The 23,646-nt window shown below is 42.9% G+C and overlaps 2 protein-coding genes across 2 annotated transcripts; both read left to right on the top strand.

The window, feature by feature from the left end:
• The first annotated feature begins 492 nt into the window (after positions 1-492).
• On the top strand, positions 493-7,179 carry LOC100286589 (phosphodiesterase 6D, cGMP-specific, rod, delta). Its single transcript, NM_001146528.1, is given in 5 exon segments — positions 493-681; positions 5,007-5,095; positions 6,013-6,138; positions 6,260-6,365; positions 6,630-7,179. Coding segments are annotated over 5 exon segments (471 nt in total). The 5' UTR covers positions 493-613; the 3' UTR covers positions 6,712-7,179.
• A 1,701-nt stretch (positions 7,180-8,880) lies between these two features.
• phb2 (prohibitin 2) lies at positions 8,881-20,393 on the top strand. The gene is made up of 10 exons (NM_001141404.3): positions 8,881-8,954; positions 10,996-11,128; positions 11,226-11,310; positions 11,428-11,507; positions 11,686-11,870; positions 16,175-16,304; positions 16,485-16,588; positions 16,746-16,823; positions 17,174-17,250; positions 19,879-20,393. Exons 1-10 carry the CDS (start codon positions 8,934-8,936, stop codon positions 19,898-19,900), a joined length of 915 nt encoding a protein of 304 aa, NP_001134876.1. The 5' UTR covers positions 8,881-8,933; the 3' UTR covers positions 19,901-20,393.
• Positions 20,394-23,646: the final 3,253 nt, after the last annotated feature.

The following is a 23,646-nucleotide window of genomic DNA, read 5'->3' as shown; positions in this document are numbered from 1 at the left end:
AACGCCTTTTTTTTTTTTACTTTGGCAAAGGGTAAAGTCTACAAAACAGTCCACTCTGTTCTTAACATATTCTAGAAATGGGAACAGAAAACATGATTGAGATCAAATGTTTAATCGATGAGAAAATTTGCAGAATGTCGGCCAAAATCCGCCTTGCTCTATCTTCTCCCACTGCCTTGCCACTGGGCTTTCTTTCATCACCATATTTGGTGGTGAGTGGAATTGCCTACCGGATGCTTCAGATTTATACGTACGGTGAAGCATCTGTCTCATTGTTCTATCTGTGAGGTTACTGGTGGAGGAGAGTTGAGGCGTGTCCCCTCAGCCAACTCCCTCCCTAAAAGCCTCATTTCATTTGTTGTTTTGTGTGGTGCTCTGCTACCGCGTAAAGTGTTCGGACGAATTTGCTGTCAATCTCCGACTAAACTCTATTTATGGTAGGTCGATTAAGGGATCAGTAGGAGTTACTAGTGAGATTAAATTGGGATCTACGGCAGGCTAATGCGATATCGTCAGAGTCCTCGGACTTCATGCCATTTACAGGGGCTTTTACGTTAGTTTGGTAGCTAGCTAGCCTGTCAGTTAACGCTACAAGCCACTCAAGAAACTGAAGATGTCCGACTCCGACATAATGTCTTCAACTGAAGACAGAGCCAAGGAGATTTTGAAGGGTTTTAAACTGTATCCTTTTCAATGAATGGTTTGCCTGGTATCTAAATTAGCTGCCGTAGCTAGCTAGCCAGGTGGTGTTGCTTGCTGGCTCTTGCTGCTTTTCACACGTTGGCGTAACTAGTTAGTTATTAGTTAGTGAACCTAGCGAACTAATATTGTCAGTCTGATAGTTTGACGTTAGCGGGGTTGCTGGTGTCTTTCTGGGCCATCCTGCTTCTAGCTGGTTTGCTGGCAAGTTACCTAGCTAGATAACCGGCCTAACTAGCTAGACACTGCAGCTGTAACGTTATGTGGTGGCTAACTTTGGATAAATTGACTAGCTAGTTAGTCAAATTGGACAAGGAGGTAGTGGGACATGCACACAGGTTAGGTGTTAGCTAAATGGGTGCCATAGCTAGTTAGCTGGCTGGTTCTGATTTGAATTTAACTTGGGTAGCCGTTTGCTGATGCTCCCTGTATCTGTCCATGCATACAGAACAGTATTGCTAATTGTCTTGCATTGCCTATTACTTGTACAGGAGAATGCTTTACTTTATTAAAACAGCCTGCACAGTGGCTAAAATATTTAAAAAATATATTAAAAAAATAAGTGTCTGACTGGAAGGTTGATCTATACTGAACCTGTTGGACATAACTGGAGCTGTTGGCAGGGCAGAGTGGGAAATCTGACAGTTTACCTCCTGCAATCACTGTCTTAACTCAACATGCATTTTTAATCATACCATAGTGGAGCTTGTTTGATGTACCTTCTCTGGGTAACTTTTTCATCTCCTAGCTCAGGTAGAAGCCCTCTCTCTGGTTTACATAACACAAGCCACTGGTCCCAAAATAGGTACAGTAATGCGGACGAGAATAATCACACCTGCGTTGCTTCCACCGGCTTAACATGGAACTTTGAAGGCCCATTATTTAATTCCACTCTGTACTTTACACATTTCTTGGTAGTACTAAGGGTATATTCAGTGTTGAATAGGTAAGAATCCTGACTGTTGTGACAGGCTGTGGATCTGTGTGACCTTCCTTGGGCAGGCTTCATTTTCTAGGCTGGTAATTCTTAAATCCTTGATTTGCAAGGATGGGGATTTGCTACCTTATGGTCCTCCTCCTAACAGGTCTGGTGACTGAGTTTAGCGTGTTACCTCTGCATGGACCCCTGGCCGCATACACATACTCATTTCAGGACCTTTGTGAAGAACTTGGGCCTATGCAGTTAAGGGTGGCGGGTAGCCTAGTGGTTTTTGCGTTGGGCAAGTAACTGAAAGGTTCCTAGTTCGAATCCCCGAGCTGACAAGGTAAAAGTATGTTCGGCCCCTGTACAAGGCAGTTAACCCACTGTTCCTAGGCCCTCATTGTAAGTAAGAATTTGTTCTTAATTGACTTGCATTTTTGGATTGTAGAGGACAGTCAAGCTGTTTTTAAGTTGATCCTCCTGAGACCAAGCAATCAATTGTATTGTGAGGAATTGTCAGTCTTTGAGCTAAGAACAAAAACTCCTTCCTTCCCCTCGATAGTTGGGTAACCAGCATCAGGTTAATTGTGATTACAACGTCATGAAGGAAGTCTGTGGATGCTGCTGTTTCTAAGGTTTTTCAACAAATTCATCTAGAAGTTGTGTATTTATTTGAACTGTGTTGATCAGTGGTGAGCTGATCAAAGTTGTCGATCACTGAGTGCCATATAGTGACTATTGCGTTGAGGTTACAGGAACACTTCCCTGGCATGACCGGCTTTTTGACTTGTAGGTCTTACGCAATAAAGATAATTATAGAAGGTTAAAAAAGTTGCTTCACAGCGGGGAGTATTCAAAGAAAGCACAGGACCTGCTACAACTCAGCTTCAGCACCAATTTGCTTGTTTGAATACTGATAAGGGTATCATAGTTGCTTTCAGTTAGAAAGTGTACTAAGGCTAGTGTAATATTCACGTTCTTTAATGACTAAGTATAACCTGAAAGTGTGCTTAATCAGATTCAAAACTTTGATTCATGGGAACGGCCTTGCTTCCATAGTACACTAATGTATTTTATAGAATAACATCAGTAGTCCCTTCATTGCCCTACAGTAGGTCATTGTATTGGAAAAAACTGCACATGAACACAAGTAGCTAGGTTAATTAGACATGCATCTGACAAAGTCCATACATGACTCCGTTGCGTTCCGTTTCTTGTTATGACGCTACATCGGGCTTCCAGGCCTGTACAGGAGCACGGTGCTTCAACATGGCCTCTGTTATATACCTAAGACAGGCGGAGGCTGGCCTCTGAGGGGAATGCAGTGTGCGCTGCAGCCAGCTTCTGCTTCCCCTGAGTGGACATGACTTGCATGTAATCTTTCCCTGGAACAAACTGATCCACAGAACTATGAACACAAGGACTAGCTAACCAAACAGTGGTAGTCTGAGTTGATGCTGGGCTCCGCTATTTGCTACTGTAGAAGTTTTTCAATGAGTTGCATAAACCATGTGTTTTTGACAATTAGGCCTGTGTATAGATACAATTGTGATTTAAAAAATAATAATTGTTACACTGTTTACTTGGTGAGATGTAGCCTATTCCTTTTCATTTATCGTGTCTATTGCATGTGTATTGGTCATGCATTCACATGTGTTTTGCATCAAGGAGCTACTCTTTAAAAATGGATGGGGCTGTAGGGAGGCTGGCATGCCCATAAGGGCTAATTAAGAAGCCTGTAAGTGTTGTGGAACCAGGGTCTGCCCCCCCCCATTTCAGATCTTCCTTGCTTAGCACCAGGGATGTCTGTATGTGTGATCCAGGAGACGTCACCTTTTCCGCCACTGGGCCTAACTGTAGTTGGCAGCAGAATACATTTTAACTCAACTACCCTATCCAGGCCTATTATGAAGTAAGTGTCTATGACCTTGGCATGTACTGGAAACATTTGGCTTCATTGTTTTTATGCAGCCAGTTAATGAGCTTAACACGAAGGCCACGTTTTTTGATAATTCACATTGGAAAAAGTAGCAGCAGCAGCTTGTATTACAGTTCATTCATAAATGGTAAGCTGGGTACACTGCTTTGTCCCCCAGACAGTCATTGTCCAGCAGGGCTGACAACTGTTCAATTAATTTGTCTAGGTAACAGCCAACAGCCACTTCACACAAAGCATCCTAGTCATTTAGAGATTGAAAGAGGGTGCCTATACAGGCCCATGTTTTCTAAGGAAGTTTCTATTAAGATGAGAGAGCTGCACACTGTGGACTTTGTTGATCATTCTAGAAGGATGTGGAAGCTGCTGGGAGGGAGGCAACTGGGCTCACTGGGCTGCAGTCAGATTTGAAAGGCTTAAGTGGTTCAAAGCGCCACAAGTTTCATCTCACTAAGACAGCCCTACTCTACAGTAGCTTGCTAGCCAAGCTCAGTGTTGAGGTTGGTCGCGTCATGTTTGCGTGACTTATTTTCCTTCCTGCTTTTTTTTATATTTGACCATTATTCAGTCAAGGCCCCTATTCGTTTGAAAGAGTTTATCCCATGTGGCGAATGACTTGACTGACACTTTACTCCATTTTCATTATTTTGCTGTTTGAAGCTGGTGGCCTGGTGCTGACACCCTGTTGCTCCCTGTGTGTTGAGCGGGAGGAAGAAGAGCAGCACAGATGGCTTTGAGACGGGGAGGGGGGTCAGGTGCTTCTGACATAGTACCCTCTAGTTGACACAACAGGTATATCTTCCAGTTGGCTTTTTATTCCCAGCGCTGAGTTAGAAATTCTTTGTTCTGTCCGTTAGCACTTGCACCAGTTGGAGTACTGCTACCCACTTGCCTTGGCTTTGTACCACATGACCTATTAGAAGAGGTTAGCTAGTAGTAGCTAAATAATCATAGGTGGCTTTAATCCACTAAAATAGGCCACTCCAATAAAAGAACATGGCGTGAGAGCTGGTGTAAATGACTGGGGCCACACACAGCGGCTCTTGAAGATTTTTGGAAGAATGCAAATAGGTCTACCCGGCTTTCAATTTTGGCTTTAACACATGCCAGTTCCCCTGTACCCCAAAAATAAACTCAGTCAACTTAAATGACTAAAACCAGCATGTAGAAAATATAATTGACCTATATTATTTTACAATATAATCTTTTGAGAACTAAAAATCAGCCTATTGTTTTTTCACTTGGCTGCCACTATCATAGCTTGATGGGTCAGGGTTTCCTGTTACCTTGTGTGCCACCTTGAGGAATACTGGCATTACTTCATTGATCCACTGAGGGAAATTTTTTCCACTTGCTATAGACAAGCACTACATATAGAAATAACTTGGACAAGGCTACCGCCAGTCAAACCCATGACTGTGTAGTATTCCTTGACTCCTGGTCTCCCAGAAACTGGATGAACCTGCGTGATGCTGAGACTGGGAAGGTGCTATGGCAGGGAACAGAGGACTTGTCTCTTCCTGGGGTTGAACATGAAGGTACTGGAACCTCCTGAGGTTTACTGTCGGCTTTCCTCTTGGTGTAGAAAATGTATTAGGCCATATCTTCCTACCACTACTAAGATGACCACTGTATTTATGATTGATTTTATTAAACGTAAATAAATACTGGAATTGATATACAGTAGGATTTACAGACATCAAATTGGAAATGTAAATAAATCTAACTCAATTTTAAAGAAGCAAGGCATTCACAGCAACTCTGACCACTTCATTAATGACTGTCCATGGCCTCAGTCCTGCTTTGTTGACCACTCCATTCTAACCATCCCAGCAGTCTGCCAGTTTGTCCTCAAGAACTTGAACCCTAACCAATGTCAAAATTTGGCTTGTGTGATACCCCGGTATACGGTGTATTTCGAAATGTCAACAGAATGATTGAAAAAAGCAGTGCGTGCTATTCTGCTTATAACTAACTATAAGTTGAGTATAACATCTAAGATGTCAAATGTGTTATATCCAGCTCAGGACTCCAGCTATGCATTTTGTTTGAGTGGCTTGATGTCAAGATCAAGCGTTTTGGTTAAAGAAGACATTCAATCCCCCCCCCCCCCCGATCATGATCCCTGTTGCCTAAATTGTTTTGTGCATATTTTTTTTAATGGAAATTGTACCCATTGTGTGCACATTTTGTAATGCGTAGAGTTCAGAAACTGTATGACGATATGAATCTGGATACCGCCCAACCCTAGTCAAAATGATTATCAATTTACCTCTGCACATAGTTATATACACAACATTGATATTAGAATCTACAGAAAATGCCGGTAGTGAGGAATTATATCAGAATCTATGTGAGAAAGTAGCCTAGGTCTTGGTAAACATCAGGCTGTTGTGTTGAGTGCATCTATTCTCTCCTAATTGGTAGTTTGACTGTCCCATTCATTTCCTTGCAGCTCGAGTCCCCAAGAAAATCCTCAAGTGCAAAGCTGTGTCCAGAGAGCTAAATTTCTCTTCGTCAGAAAAACTGGAAAAGTTCCGCCTTGAACAGAAGGTTTTCTTCAAAGGCCAATGCTTAGAAGGTACTAGTCTATTTCATCTGTTTCAATCTTATTATACATATACTCAATAAGAATGCAATGTCTGTGCATAGTGAATGCACTCATTACATGTATTTTGTGTGTCTCTCTCCTCTACCTGCAGAATGGTTCTTTGAGTTTGGCTTTGTGATTCCCAACTCCACAAACACATGGCAGTCTTTGATAGAGGCAGCGCCAGAGTCTCAGATGATGCCCGCAAATGTTTTAACGTAAGGATATGCAACAAAAAAATGTTGTGCTTTTTGGTCATTCTCCTACAGTTGGGTTGTGCAATTGTCAGTAGTATACAATATGCACTCACTAGGCTACATCTTGAGTAAGTCATTAGGCTACAGTGAGATTCCTTCACCTCACTTTTTTTATGCTAAACTGGCAGGAAACTCATTTCCTTTATGGGACTGCTTTGCCTCATACTTTGCAGCTAGTGGTCAGTGTTTGCTGATTTGAAACATTTATTTTTCTCTCCCTTGCAGTGGGAATGTTGTTATAGAGACCAAGTTCTTTGACGACGACCTTCACGTCAGCACCTCCCGGGTACGACTTTTCTACGTCTGAAGAGGAACACATTTTGAATTTTTTTTCAACCCTTGAAATGGGGAGGACCAGGCATACACTGCTGATTGTTGTTTTTCAGTGGTCACAGGATGCCATGTTCGAAGGAGCGCATTTGTCTTCTACAGTGACAGCAGCACGAAAGAAACCAAAATCCAACCAAGATCACACTGGCTTCTTGGCAGACAAGACATTTTATATGTAAATATCTATATATGTATATATGGGCAATGACCATGCTCATGACAGACAACCATGTAAATGATTTTATTTGTACATTATTTTTTCCTTGTCATTCCAGAAATGTAACCCTAAGATGTAAACTGCTCTTGTAACCTTGCATTTGTAATTTTTGCTTTCAGTTGATGTGGTTGCTGATATTGTCATTGTTTGGATTTTTTTTTTAGATGAACTAAATCTGTAAAATAGGCTGTTTATTACTACATGAATTATGGATTAAAAGATGTCAGGAAGAAAAGCCATTGCCTTTTTTTTGTAGTTGACTTAACTGTCACTGAATGACAAAGTTCATGCATAAGATATTTTGTCTCCTGGGAGTACATACTTGCCAAGTGAGGCACAAGGTACCTGTGTGAAAACAGAACTAATCTGTTCATATTTTAACTACAGCCACTCAACACTTTGATAAACCTGTGGGCTGTTAAAGGTAGTCTTAGGAACATGACACGCAGCGCTGCAGATATTGAGATGTAAGACTTCTCTGTCACATACAGCATGGTAGTCACAGGACCAAAACAGTGGAAGTTTGAGCCTTGTGCTTAAATGCTCTTGTGGAAATTGACCCACTATGCTGTTTACTTTCTGTATCTATACTGAACAAACATGCATGCAACAATTTAAATGTTTTTACTGAGTTACAGTTCATAAAAGGAAATCCATTAGGCCCTAATCTACAGATTTCGCATGACTGGGCAGGGGTGCAGTTTTTCCCCACAAGAGCTTAATTGCAGACCAATACTGTCCAGGTGGCTGGTCTCAAACAATCCTGCAGGTGGAGGTCCTGGGCTGGTGTGGTTACATGTGGTCTGCGGTTGTGAAACCAGTTGGCTGTACTGCCAAATTATCTAAAACGACTGGTTTATGGTAGAGAAATTAACATTCAATTCTCTGGACATTCCTGCAGTCGGCATGCCAATTGCACACTCAACTTCAAACATCTGACATTGTGTTGTGACAACGGCACATTTTAGTGGCCTTTGTCCCCAGCACAAGGTGCACCTGTGTCATGATCATGCTGTTTCTTGACATGCCACACCTGTCAGGTGGATGGATTATCTTGGCAAAATAAACACTCACTAACAGGGATGTAAAACATTTGTGCACACAATTAGAGATACGCTTTTTGTGCATATGCAAGATTTCTGGGATATTTCATTTCAGCTCATGAAACGTGACCAACACTTTACAATTTGCGTTTATAATTTTCAGTAATATCAAATTAAACTTGTCACATGCGCCTAACACAACTTGTAGTAGACCTTACTGTGAAATGCATACTTACAAGCTCTTAACCAACAATGCAGTTCAAGAAAAGAGAAAATATTTACAAAATAAATGGTAACAAAACGAGGCAAAATACAGGGTACGGTACCGAGTCAATGTGCGGGGGTACAGGTTAGTGATGTAATTTGTACATGTAGGTAGGGGTAAAGTGACTATGCATAGATAAACAGTGAGTAGCAGCAGTGTAAAAACGTCATATCACTGAGTCTACCTTTAACTTTGAATGTATTCCATTGAACACAAGCCAGTTTCATAAAATACACACAAGCCCACAAGAGGGCAGCTATATAATTTCAAGCTGCATTGAACTCAAGTCCCTGAAAGCCTTTCACCTGAATGTGCAAAGGACAAAGTTGTCTCTGATGACCATAGAGAGAGTGGACTCTTTGTAGCTGTGTCATTATAGCGTCTGTGACAGCATGGGCAGCGCCATTGAGGCTATCTGCATTTTGACGTAGTCAATGTTTTTCTTCATTGGCTGATCCCTCCTCATGACCCGGTTGGACATGACTCTGACAGGGTCACCAGGAGGGATCAGCCAATGGAGTTGTAAGTCCCACCTAGTTGCCTACATTAAAATGGTGGAAGCCCTCATTGGCTTCGCCAATCGCTAAAACGGCCTTTTGGCCACTAGCATGCTCTATCATTCTCTATGGTGATGACACGTTCATTGGTCACGACCTTGGATATCTACTGCAAGCATGGCGAATAAAGAGCCCAACGTGAGTATTTCAAATAGCAACCACACTTAAAGACAAAGTCAAGACATACCTTATTATTGTGGAACTAGTTTTGTATTCTACACAAACGTGTGTTATTGCCTTGTAACGTTAGACTATGATTTAAAGAGGAGATCGAGGTAGCTATCTTAGCTAGCAAGCTAACGACGATAGCTACGCAGGTCGTTTTTCTGACTTGCCTATCCTCACTCAGCAAAGCTTAACTATGCCAGTTTTCAAACTATAGCTAGGTCTTTTTTAGATTTCATATGGAAGGGAAGGTTTGCTATTGGCAATTTAGGTAAATCGCTCCCTAACCAACTAGAAAATGGCCAGTTCTCAAATTTTAGCTAGCTAGTTTCTTGATGAAGTATGGGACAATATTGTCGTTTGGAATAACGTGTGTATGTGTGTGTGTGTGTGTACACACTCATTCCTTCAAGAGTTTGTTTATTTTCCTATTTTCTACATTGTAGAATAATAGTGAAGACCTCAAAACTATGAAATAACACACAGAATCATGTAGCAACCAAGACCGTCTTAAACAAATCAAAATATATTTGAGATTGATCAAAGTAGCCACCCTTTGCCTTGACGACAGCTTTGCACACTCTTGGCATTTTCTCAACCAGTTTCACCTTCAAGACAGTTGGAAAAGCATTCCAGATGAAGCTGCTTGAGAGAATGCCAAGAGTGTGCAAAGCTGTCAAGGCAAAGGGTGGCCACTTTGAAGCATCTCAAATATAAAATAGACATTTTTTTATTTAAACTTTTTTGGTAACAACATGCTTCAATATGTTATTTCATAGTTTTGATTTCTTCACTATTATTTTCCAAAAAAAGAAACGTTGAATGAGTAGGTGTCTCCAAACTTTTGACTGGTACTGATACATTATTACATACACTTTTTAAAGAATCCCATGGCGGCCGCGGTGCAACTTAGTAGTTCCAAAAACCCACGACCAATACATTTTGACCCGTGACATCATTTTCGATGCTACATGCAGGTAGCTGAGAAAGCTCAACTCTGCCTCCATTTAAGGAAAGAGAGTTGCGCGTTTGTCAGCTAACATGCACGTTACTTGCATATCAGTTTATGTAGAAAACATTGGTTTAAGTGCTGCTTAAACTTGGCTAGTTTACATGCTCATTCATTACTCAAAGACCTGTACAATCCACAGTTCCATAATACTATAAATAGGGATGCACAATATATTTGTGAACATATCGGAATCGGACGTATTAGTTAAAAATGCCAACATCGGTATCGGCCCGATGTCTAGTTTAACGCCGACGTTAAAAACCGATGTCAAAGCTACCGTGCATACCTTTATAACATAGGTAATTGACGTAAGGACGCCACGTAAAATTTTGCGCTACACTTGCAACACAGCATTCCTAACCTAGCCCACAATGTATGCTGTGTGGATCGAGCAGTCATTTGAGAGAGTTAGAATTTCAGTGAGACAACTTAAAGGCGAAATGAGTACAAGTTCTTATTTACAATGACGGCCCGGACCACGGTGGGCTAATTGTGCGCCACCCTATGGGACCCCCAATCACGGCCGGATTTGAAACAGCCTGGATTCGAACCAGGGACTGTAGTGACACCTCTTGCACAGAGATGCAGTGCCTTAGACCGCTCCGTCCATGTGTGTTTTAACTATAACTGTACTAGAATGCTTAAAATGTTAAATATCGGTATCTTTTTTTGGGGGGGGGGGCAAGAAATATTGGATATTGGTATCGGCCAAAAATGTAATATCGGTGCATCACTAACTATAAATGGTCAAGAATATTTGAGATGGAGACAATGACACTGACAGGTCCAGGCCACAGTACCCCTTAAGACCACTAGATGTGATAATGGTGTTAAATTAGCTGGACCATCACAACAAGCCCTCCAAAACACTTAATGTGCAGTGCATTACTGACCTGATGATAAATAGTGGTAAAAGAAGCCTTGTAATATTTTGTGAAGACATAAGCTCTGTCCAATAGCAACAACACCTGAGATGACATTTTTTTTTTCTTCCTTCCCAAGCGTTTCCTGACAAACCTGAGGGACCTGGCCAGTCGTATGTCTGGCGCAGGGGGCAAGGGAGCAGGAATAGGCCTCAAGCTGCTCATTGGGGCTGGAGCTCTGGCTTATGGGGTCAAAGAAGCTACATTCACAGGTAGGCCTAACCTAGTGTCTGGTAGTGAAATGGGTAACGCTATTATCATGATAATGAGTGCACCCCACTAACGTTGTGTGGAATGGTTTGTTCCCAGTGGATGGAGGTCAGAGAGCAATCATCTTCAACAGAATCGGGGGGATGCAGATGGACACAGTGCTGGCTGAAGGACTACACTTCAGGTAGGCCTACACTCCAGGGGTTTATAATGAAGCCAGGGTTGTCATGATCAGTTGGCTTGACGCAAAGCTAAATTCACATGACCATATTTAAACTGAACTGTTTTTGTTGTTCTTCAGGATACCATGGATCCAGTACCCCATAATCTATGACATCAGAGCCAGGCCCAGGAAGATTGCTTCACTAACTGGAAGCAAAGGTACATGATTGCTGAAATAGGGGGATGAGTTTGATTCCAGTATGGATACATGTAGACCAGTACATTATGTCCAGCAGATCAGTAAAGATTTGAGGCTTTCAGATCAGTAAAGATGGAAGATGAGGTAAAGGAAGATACAGCACTGACTTCTCTCTTCCTGTCTCTCTTACCTCTATAGATCTGCAGATGATTAACATTGGGCTGCGTGTGCTGTCCCGTCCTGTGGCCGCCAACCTGCCTGCCATGTACCAGCAGCTGGGGAAGGACTATGACGAGAGAGTACTACCCTCCATCGTCAACGAGGTGCTGAAGAGCGTGGTGGCCAAGTTCAATGCCTCGCAGCTCATCACTCAGAGAGCACAGGTATGGCAGAGTGACTCGCACAGGTAGCCTAAATCTCATCATTCAGAGAGCACCGGTACTGCCACACAGTCTCAGGATTATATTGTACAAAGGTTGTGTACCTAACCAGTCTCTGCTTTAAAAGTGACTGTCCCTAAAAAGCAACTTCTCGTTTTGAAAATGGCCTATGTGGCATCCATATGGGTCAGATTTTTTATTTTATTTATTTTTTTATTTTTATTTTTTTCTAGTGTTAAAATTGACGACAAGGTGTAAATAGGATAATTCTGGTCATAAATTCATTCTCGCCCACAACTGAGATTTGGGAGATAATATGAAAAAAATGTATGTCATGGATTGAAGGGTACTGTAACAGTATTTCTTGGGTTGTTTATTTCAACCCTACCGACAGCTGGCAGCACCCAAGTAATCATCAATTCGGAGCGCAGCTGCACATAACCTGATCGTAATGCCCATGGTCAATTTGGTTTGACATTTGATATCCCTATGGGGCTAGTTAGGGACCATCAGTGAATTACACAATGTACATGGGACAATATTTTTTCAAATGTCAATAGCTCTAAATTTCAATGACTAGGTTTACCAATAATTTGATATTAAACTGACTATGGCAGTAGGCAGATTATGCGATACTCATGTAAACACCTTGCTCTGCTCAACTTAATTGGCGTAAGGTAAAAATCGAAGTAAGCATACACTGATTAAAACACCTTATTTTTCTGAGCAATCTTTTGAATTATTGGGACATGTAAACACCTTAATCGGCGTTCCAGTGGGGTGTATTTGATCTGCGCATGTGCTAGCACCAGCTGAGCGAGCCTCCTTCTTTACATTTACATTATATTTAAGTCATTTAGCAGACGCTCTTATCCAGAGCGACTTACAAATTGGTGCATTCACCTTATAATATCCAGTGGAACAACCACTTTACAATAGTGCATCTAAATCTTTTAAGGGGGGGTTAGAAGGATTACTTTATCCTATCCCAGGTATTCCTTAGAGGTGGGGTTTCAGGTGTCTCCGGAAGGTGGTGATTGACTCCGCTGTCCTGGCGTCGTGAGGGAGCTTGTTCCACCATTGGGGTGCCAGAGCAGCGAACAGTTTTGACTGGGCTGAGCGGGAACTGTGCTTCCTCAGAGGTAGGGAGGTGAGCAGGCCAGAGGTGGATGAACGCAGTGCCCTTGTTTGGGTGTAGGGCCTGATCAGAGCCTGAAGGTACGGAGGTGCCGTTCCCCTCACAGCTCCATAGGCAAGCACCATGGTCTTGTAGCGGATGCGAGCTTCGACTGGAAGCAAGTGGAGAGAGCGGAGGAGCGGGGTGACGTGAGAGAACTTGGGAAGGTTGAACACCAGACGGGCTGCGGCGTTCTGGATGAGTTGTAGGGGTTTAATGGCACAAGCAGGGAGCCCAGCCAACAACGAGTTGCAGTAATCCAGACGGGAGATGACTAGTGCCTGGATTAGGACCTGCGCCGCTTCCTGTGTGAGGCAGGGTCGTACTCTGCGAATGTTGTAGAGCATGAACCTACAGGATCGGGTCACCGCCTTGATGTTAGTGGAGAACGACAGGGTGTTGTCCAGGGTCACGCCGAGGCTCTTAGCACTCTGGGAGGAGGACACAAGGGAGTTGTCAACCGTGATGGCGAGATCATGGAACGGGCAGTCCTTCCCCGGGAGGAAGAGCAGCTCCGTCTTGCCGAGGTTCAGCTTGAGGTGGTGATCCGTCATCCACACTGATATGTCTGCCAGACATGCAGAGATGCGATTCGCCACCTGGTTGTCAGAAGGGGGAAAGGAGAAGATTAATTGTGTGTCATCTGCATAGCAATGATATGAGAGACCATGTGAGGATATGACAGAGCCAAGTGACTTGGTGTATAGCGAGAATAGGAGAGGGCCTAGAACAGAGCCCTGGGGGACAGCAGTGGTGAGAGCACGTGGTGCGGAGACAGATTCTCGCCACGCCACCTGGTAGGAGCGACCTATCAGGTAGGACGCAATCCAAGCGTGGGCCGCGCCGGATATGCCCAGGTCGGAGAGGGTGGAGAGGAGGATCGGATGGTTCACAGTATCAAAGGCAGCAGATAGGTCTAGAAGGATGAGAGCAGAGGAGAGAGGGTTAGCTTTAGCAGTGCGGAGAGCCTCCGTGACACAGAGAAGAGCAGTCTCAGTTGAATGCCCAGTCTTGAAACCTGACTGATTAGGATCAAGAAGGTCATTCTGAGAGAGATAGCAAGAGAGCTGGCCAAGGACGGCACGTTCAAGAGTTTTGGAGAGAAAGGAAAGAAGGGATACTGGTCTGTAGTTGTTGACATCGGAGGGATCGAGTAGTTTTTTTCAGAAGGGGTGCAACTCTTGCTCTCTTAGTGCGAGTGAAGTGAGTTCGGAACAACAATGTCTGCGTCTTTCGAAGTAATCTTCACATACAAACTTTGGATCGCTACTGGCTGTTAGCAAACGAGTGATGGGTGTTTAGAGCAATTCAGGCTGTATCTAACGCTCAGCCAATCGTTTACATAACAGAATGCAGCACGCGACTGAAGAGACAACCCATTTTCTAGTTTCCAGATCAGAGCACACTGGAAATACAGCGGGAGTGTGGAAAGGCAGTTTGTCAGTTACAGCAGCGCGTCCCCTGAACGATAACGAAGAGGTAGGTGAGAAGCCTGACCACGGAGACGAGGGCAAGAGGGTGATGAAGCGTACTTCATGAGCTGTAACCGAAAAACAACTGGCATTTGGAAAGTTTGAGGTGAGGGAGAAAGTGTGGCGGAACAAGTATTGTTAGCGTTAAGTATCTTGCTAGCTGGATCGAATTCTCCGTTAGCTAGCCAGAGAAATGATGAGCAACATTAGCCAAATTAACTGATCAAATAATTGAGTTTATGGTGTGAAAATTAGATGGCTAATAAAGTCAGATGCGCTAATGTTAGTAACCTAACCAATTCGCTAAAGTATTAACTGGTATACGACTCTTTGCCGTTCCTCAAGTTATAAAGCGTTAGTTGCTTATTGGACCTTGGCAATCTGTGAAATGTTAGTAGTTAGGTCGTTATTTAGTTAGTTATCTGTGAACTGATGTTTTCCCTCTACAGTATGTGGTTAATTTTCACAATGAGAGAATTCGGTGAAAATGAGACGTTGCTTGTTAAACAAGTGGATTCATGGATGAAGTGCAGCTGGAGCTGGGCCTGGCTTAATCTGGATGCCGCTATAGAGGTGAAAGGAACACCACACACTTTCCCGCTTTCTCACTTTTTCAATAAGTGGATAAAAAGGGGTATGCCAGGCTCTCTGCCTGAAAGAGATCAATTATGCCAGCAAAGGGTATCATGCGCAGATGTCCACAGGCAGAATGTGTAGTCCAAAGATATTGCTTTTGTTGTGTTGAACTTCACAGTAACACTTGTTTCGGAGTGAGGGGATTATACTTTTATTTTTTTTACTTAGTGAACGTTATTTTTTCACACATGTAGCATTGTGCTCTTGATCTACGTCTACTATAGTGGCCACTATAATAGAGCAAAAATAGAATTCCTGTTTTATTCTATTTCTACTTAAGATGTTTTTTTCCCAAAGTGCAATATTTCTATTATAAAGGCTTTCATGGCTAACTGCAATATTAATGTATTGTTTTTTTTCTCAAGACTTGAGTATCATTTGCAGTAAAGTCTAGTCAACAAATAACATTGGATTGCTTTCTTTACATTTTTTTTTTTTAGCTAGGTTCACATTAACACTTTTTTTGTTTTACACACAGAGACTGATCATGTAGATCATATTCTTTGTTTAATTAGTTAAAACCTGTATTTCCCCCTAGCAGGGATTTTTTTTGACGTTTTAGTGCCAAAAAAGTCACATTTTTGAGCCCTCACCAGTTTTCATCCCTGTAAAGATGTGCAATATGAAAATATTTTCCCATTTACATTCTGTAATTTATTGACAGTCCCTAACAATCCCCAGAGATGGGCTATAAAATGTCAAACCAACTTTGCCATTGTCGCACACCAGCCGGCTGAAGCTAATTGGCGAAAGAAGTTGGTTAGCTCAAGCTAGCTAGCCTAGCGGACTTTGACACAAGACCTATTTCGACTGTTTCAAGTTGTCTAGAAGGGACACCCACATTATCCCCCAAAACAACTCTCGTTTGGCTTCAGTCATGGCCGCTGCATTTCTTAATGACCAAGCTGGAAAAACGAGGCTAAATCAGGAAGTTCAGCCCCCTTTAAAATAGACTGAAACGTAAACCAACGCTTATTTTTTTTTGCCCTTTTCTTGTCTGTAACCGTCTGTGTGCTGTGTAGGTGTCATTGTTGATTCGCCGAGAGCTGTTTGAGAGAGCCAAAGACTTCAACATTATCCTCGATGACGTGGCCATCACAGAGCTAAGCTTCAGCAGAGAGTACACAGCTGCCGTAGAGGCCAAACAAGTTGGTATGTATCTGCCACATCTTGTGTGCGCATGTGTTGGGGTGTATACGGCTGTCTGTGGATGCATAACTTGCCTGTTTTTATATATTTTTTTCTGTGTGTGGGTTAGTCAGTGCACTAATGTGTGTTAGTAGATTGTGTGTGCACGCGTGGAGTTTAAACAAAGCTTGTCTGTCTCCGCAGCCCAGCAGGAGGCCCAGAGAGCCCAGTTCTACGTGGAGAAAGCCAAACAAGACCAGAGACATAAGATTATCCAGGCGGAGGGAGAGGCAGAGGCTGCCAAGATGGTAAAACATTAATCTCACCATAACCTTTGGACAACCTGTCCCCTCGTCTTCACATGACCTTGCACAACCTCAAACACCAGGCTGATTATTCTAGTCAACAATTGTTTTTTTATTGACTTTAGCACGTTATATGATTCTGGCTCTGTGTTTGTTGTAGTTGGGACAAGCAGTGACAAAGAATCCTGGATACCTGAAGCTTCGACGAATTAGAGCTGCCCAGGCCATTGCTAAGACGGTGAGTTCTATATACTGGATATCAATGACTGTCATGATAATTCTACAGAAATACTTTATTAATTAGGTATTGCGGAATTAGTTACTCATCCTCAGAGGCTCTGTGATGTTATTGTTCTAATCAGACATTGTTCCAGTAAGAATGGGGTCAGTCATTTTAGCAGCCTGTGTTTTTTTGTAGCTGTTTGCAATGAGAACCAATGGTAACCCGCAGTGCAGTTAGCTGGTTATATCAGTATTATTAGGCCTGAAGGATGGCTGTTTCCCTTATGCTACGAGCTGCTACAAGACTAGTTCTGTGACACTTTGTTTTCAACTGTGTGTTTTGTCTCTCTGTGTATTGTCTTTCAGGTGGCAACGTCCCAGAACAAAGTGTACCTTTCCGCAGACAACCTGGTCCTTAACCTTCAAGACGACTCTTTTAACAAGTATGTTTCTCTCAGCTTCACTCTCTCTTTGCTTCAATCTCATATCATCATGCCCTAGTCTGGCTCTGTCCTCTCTTGCATGGCTCAACACCGCCCAGATGGTTTGTTTCAGTTGCCTCAAGCAAGGTTAGAAATGTTGAATGTTCACATCCACAGTTTTGAACACTGTAGTGCAGTACAGGTGCTGGGAAAAATCAATGGCATTATTGAAAAAGTGCAGGAATATATTATCACATTTCCCATGGAAAAGTAGGAATTCCACCAAATTCCCTAAAGATGCCCTGAGTTTTTTGAAGCAGCTCCATACTGGCATTAATGGTAGCTTGAAGAGAACATGACTTTTAGCAAAACCATGGCTAATGACGGCTCTTCTCACATTGCCTCCAGTGTACATGCTATGTCATTTTCACAGCATAGGCCTATGGCCACCAGGGGTGTTCATTAAGCACTAAATGGAAGACCATAAACTGAAACAGGGAGGGACTATCTATAAGTAAATGCTACTTGTCCTTAAAACATTTTTAAACATTTTGTTACGTGTGCGCTAATGAACACGTCCCCGGTTTTTGCTCTCCATCTCACTGCTTTTGCCTGGTCACTGGAGTCGAAATGACTAGTCAGACTGTATCACACTGAAATAGTTCCTGGCTTATCTTAATGCTGCCAAGGATCTTCAATGTCCATATGTAACTGTTCACAGAAACAGAGACAGAACCTGGTGCCAAAAGCCTGTCATTCATTCCTCATACATGTTATACAGTGAGGGGGAAAAAGTATTTGATCCCCTGCTGATTTTGTACGTTTCCCCACTGACAAAGAAATTATCATTCTATAATTTTAATGGTAGGTTTATTTGAACAGTGACAGACAAAATAACAACAAAATCCAGAAAAACACATGTCAAAAATGTTACAAATTGATTTGCATTTTAATGAGGGAAATAAGTATTTGACCCCCCTCTCAATCAGAAAGATTTCTGGCTCCCAGGTGTCTTTTATACAGGTAACTAGCTGAGATTAGGAGCACACTCTTAAAGGGAGTGCTCCTAATCTCAGCTTGTTACCTGTATAAAAGACACCTGTCCACAGAAGCAAGCAATCAATCAATCAGATTCCAAACTCTCCACCATGGCCAAGACCAAAGAGCTCTCCAAGGATGTCAGGGACAAGATTGTAGACCTACACAAGGCTCGAATGGGCTACAAGACCATCACCAAGCAGCTTGGTGAGAAGGTGACAACAGTTGGGGCGATTATTCGCAAATGGAAGAAACACAAAAGAACTGTCAATCTCCCTCGGCCTGGGGCTCCATGCAAGATCTCACCTTGTGGAGTTGCAATGATCATGAGAACGGTGAGGAATCAGCCCAGAACTACACGGGAGGATCTTGTCAATGATCTCAAGGCAGCTGGGACCATAGTCACCAAGAAAACAATTGGTAACACACTATGCCGTGAAGGACTGAAATCCTGCAGCGCCCGCAAGGTCCCCCTGCTCAAGAAAGCACATATACATGCCCGTCTAAAGTTTGCCAATGAACATCTGAATGATTCAGAGGACAACAACTGGGTGAAAGTGTTGTGGTCAGATGAGACCAAAATGGAGCTCTTTGGCATCAACTCAACTCGCCGTGTTTGGAGGAGGAGGAATGCTGCCTATGACCCCAAGAACACCATCCCCACCGTCAAACATGGAGGTGGAAACATTATGCTTTGAGGGTGTTTTTCTGCTAAGGGGACAGGACAACTTCACAGCATCAAAGGGACGATGGACGGGGCCACGTACCGTCAAATCAGGGGTGAGAACCTCCTTCCCTCAGCCAGGGCATTGAAAATGGGTCGTGGATGGGTATTTCAGCATGACAATGACCCAAAACACACAGCCAAGGCAACAAAGGAGTGGCTCAAGAAGAAGCACATTAAGGTCCTGGAGTGGCCTAGCCAGTCTCCAGACCTTAATCCCATAGAAAATCTGTGGAGGGAGCTGAAGGTTCGAGTTGCCAAACGTCAGCCTCGAAACCTTAATGACTTGGAGAAGATCTGCAAAGAGGAGTGGGACAAATCCCTCCTGAGATGTGTGCAAACTTGGTGGCCAACTACAAGAAATGTCTGACCTCTGTGATTGCCAACCAGGGTTTTGCCACCAAGTACTAAGTCATGTTTTGCAGAGGGGTCAAATACTTATTTCCCTCATTTAAAATGCTAATCATTTCATAACATTTTTTACGTGTTTTTCTGGTTTTTTTTGTTGATATTTTGTCTCTCACTGTTCAAATAAACCTACCATTAAAATTATAGACTGATCATTTGTTTGTCAGTGGGCAAATGTACAAAATCAGCAGAGGATCAAATACTTTTTTCCTTCACCGTATTACACAGAAATCCTGGGAGTACCATATGTTCAGCAAAGTAACCAATCCACCCCGTGTGTATTGATGCACTTTTGATTGAAATCAGTCTTGTCAGAGCCTTGGAGAAACCATTAAAAATGGTACTTATTTTTTTCTCTCCGACACTATCATCTCTCATTGTGTTATCCCTGTACTTTTTAGAGCACTTTAAATATTATATACATTTTAATTTTTATACAGTATCATTAACACGTACAACCCCCTTTGCTTGTGTTTCAGTCTATCACTGGGAAAGAAGTAGGCTCTAGCATTCCACCTGTCTGAGGCTCCATCCACAGCTCAGACCAGTTTGTCGCTGTCTGTCCAATTGCCTATATCTCTGATTGTATAACCAAGTGGCTTACCAACTCACTGGAGAAGACTCTAAAGCATCGGATTGCTCTGTAAAGTTGACTTATGGGGCTAGTGCTGTATGCATGACATGGCTAGGGCCAGGCGGAACCTGCAGCTATATAATATCTTCATGGTCCACTCCAGAAAGGATCTGAAATCAATGTTTGTGGATTCAAACCAAATAGCACTAGCCTCTAAGACATAATCAGCTGCTTTGTTATTAATACGTTGTGCAGATGATGCTGTAATGAAATAGATAAGGAACTCTACATGTTATGTCTGGCCCTAGATGTGTTCATGTGTTTTGAGGACAGCAGGACTCTTGGGGATTCAAATGCATCAGAGTTTGATTGGACAAATGCTTTACTGGAATGGTGTATAAAAAAAATAAACAATATTTGAAGATGTGCTTGTAAAATGAAGGTGAAATGATGACTTAGTCTTATTATTTTTTTATGCAACTGCACTGTTTACAGCTTACTACTAGTTTGAAGTGGAAAGGAAGGCAGCAGATTGAGACATGACTGAAAATAAAGGGACAGCACAAATGTCTTGATTTTATTTCATAATGCCTTTTCACATGACCTAATGTGTGGGTGCATTTTGTTGTTTTAAAACACATTAGGCCTATGTAAGGAAAGTACTCGTACAAAATGTCTTTTTTTTTTCTCTCTCCACTTTCTGAGAAATGCAATGTTCCCATGACTTAATCATACATCTTAGATAACAGTACAGCCTGTTATTGTACTAGGGGTCTTTAGCTATACATTTACAGTGACGTTAATGCCTCTACATGACTGCTCATCTGGATTGAATGTGTTGTTACTACCATATGCTTCCCTGGTGACCTATGAGATGGGAATCGAACAGAGTGCATTTGGAAAGTATTCAGGCCCCCTTCCCTTTCTCCACATTTTGTTACGTTACAGCCTTATTCTAAAATTGAGTCAATTCGGCTTCCCACTCAGAAATCTATACACAATACCCCATAATGACAATGTGAAAACAGGTTTTTTAAAAAACCAAATATCTTATGTGTTCAGACCCTTTGCCATGAGACTAGACATTTTAATTGCTGTAGGGATGTTTTTCAGCAGCAGGGATTGGAAGACTAGTCAGGATCGAGGGAATGATGAACGGAGCAAAGTATAGAGATAATTGATGAAAACCTGCTCACGGCCTCAGACTGGGGCGAAGGTTCACCTTCCAACAAGACAACAACCCTAAGCACACAGCCAAGACAACGCAGGAGTGGCTTTGGGACAAGTCTCAATGTCCTTGAGTGGCCCGGACTTGAACCCGATCAAACGTCTCTGGAGAGACCTGAAAAAAGCTGTGCAGCAACGCTCCCCATCCAACCTGACCGTGCTTGAGAGGATCTACAGAGAAGAATGGGAGAAACTCCTCATATATAGGTGTGCCAACCTTGTAGCGTCATACCCAAGAAGACTGAAGGCTGTAATAGCTGGCAAAGGTGCTTCAACAAAGTACTGAGTGAAGGGTCTGAATACTTATGTAAAAGTGATATTTCATTTTTTATTTTCTATATATACACTGCTCAAAAAAATAAAGGGAACACTAAAATAACATCCTAGCTCTGAATGAATGAAATAATCTTATTAAATACTTTTTTCTTTACATAGTTGAATGTGCTGACAAAATCACACAAAAATAATCAATGGAAATCCAATTTATCAACCCATGGAGGTCTGGATTTGGAGTCACACTCAAAATTAAAGTGGAAAACCACACTACAGGCTGATCCAACTTTGATGTAATGTCCTTAAAACAAGTCAAAATGAGGCTCAGTAGTGTGTGTGGCCTCCACGTGCCTGTATGACCTCCCTGCAACGCCTGGGCATGCTCCTGATGAGGTGGCGGATGGTCTCCTGAGGGATCTCCTCCCAGACCTGGACTAAAGTATCCGCCAACTCCTGGACAGTCTGGTGCAACGTGGCGTTGGTGGATGGAGCGAGACATGATGTCCCAGATGTGCTCAATTGGATTCAGGTCTGGGGAACGGGCGGGCCAGTCCATAGCATCAATGCCTTCCTCTTGCAGGAACTGCTGACACACTCCAGCCACATGAGGTCTAGCATTGTCTTGCATTAGGAGGAACCCAGGGCCAACTGCACCAGCATATGGTCTCACAAGGGGTCTTAGGATCTCATCTCGGTACCTAATGGCAGTCAGGCTACCTCTGGCGAGCACATGGAGGGCTGTACGGCCCCCCAAAGAAATGCCACCCAACACCATGACTGACCCACCGCCAAACCGGTCATGCTGGAGGATGTTGCAGGCAGCAGAACATTCTCCACGGCGTCTGTCACGTCTGTCACATGTGCTCAGTGTGAACCTGCTTTCATCTGTGAAGAGCACAGGGCGCCAGTGGCAAATTTGCCAATCTTGGTGTTCTCTGGCAAATGCCAAACGTCCTGCACGGTGTTGGGCTGTAAGCACAACCCCCACCTGTGGACGTCGGGCCCTCATACCACCCTCATGGAGTCTGTTTCTGACCGTTTGAGCAGACACATGCACATTTGTGGCCTGCTGGAGGTCATTTTGCAGGGCTCTGGCAGTGCTTCTCCTGCTCCTCCTTGCACAAAGGCGGAGGTAGCGGTCCTGCTGCTGGGTTGTTGCCCTCCTACGGCCTCCTCCACGTCTCCTGATGTACTGGCCTGTCTCCTGGTAGCGCCTCCATGCTCTGGACCCTACGCTGACAGACAGCAAACCTTCTTGCCACAGCTCACATTGATGTGCCATCCTGGATGAGCTGCACTACCTGAGCCACTTGTGTGGGTTGTAGACTCCGTCTCATGCTACCACTAGAGTGAAAGCAACGCCAGCATTCAAAAGTGACCAAAACATCAGCCAGGAAGCATAGGAACTGAGAAGTGGTCTGTGGTCACCACCTGCAGAACCACTCCTTTATTGGGGGTGTCTTGCTAATTGCCTATAATTTCCACCTGTTGTCTCTTCCATTTGCAAAACAGCATGTGAAATTTATTGTCAATCAGTGTTGCTTCCTAAGTGGACAGTTTGATTTCACAGAAGTGTGATTGACTTGGAGTTCCCTTTCTTTTTTTGAGCAGTATATATACATTTGCAAAAATGTATAATGCCTGTTTTTGGTTTGTCATTATGGAGTATTGTGTGTAGATTGATGAGGGGGGGAAATTATTTAATCCATTCTAGAATCAAGCTGTGACATAACAAAATGTGGAAAAAGTCCAGGCGTCTGAATACTTTCCGAATGCACTGTACATGTAGACTATTTTCCTCCCACTTAAATGTTTGCTTTCTGCTTCTGAATCTGGACCCCCACTGCTCCCCTTCTATGGGCTGCATAGCATCAGCCTCTAGCATCTGGTTGTGGTTATGTGCCCCCACAGGGAGAGAACTCATCTATTTACTTTGTTGGACTACAAGTCCTCCTGAAGCTTTTATGTTCCAGTAAGAAGATTAGTGGTGTAAGGTACTTAAGTAGTACTTCAAAGTATTTTTACTTAAGTAGTGTTTTGGTTATCTGTACTTAACTATTTAAATTTTTGACAACTTTTACTTCACTACATTCCTAAAGAAAATGTACTTTTTACTCCATGCATTTTCCCTGACACCCAAAAGTACTCGTTACATTTTGAATGCTTAGCAGGA

The sequence above is a fragment of the Salmo salar genome, chromosome 23, assembly GCF_965601325.2.
Source record: "Salmo salar chromosome 23, fSalSal1, whole genome shotgun sequence".
Classification (NCBI taxonomy): domain Eukaryota; kingdom Metazoa; phylum Chordata; class Actinopteri; order Salmoniformes; family Salmonidae; genus Salmo; species Salmo salar.
Note: the sequence above shows the minus strand (reverse complement) of the source record. Positions and strands in the feature narration are given on the sequence as shown.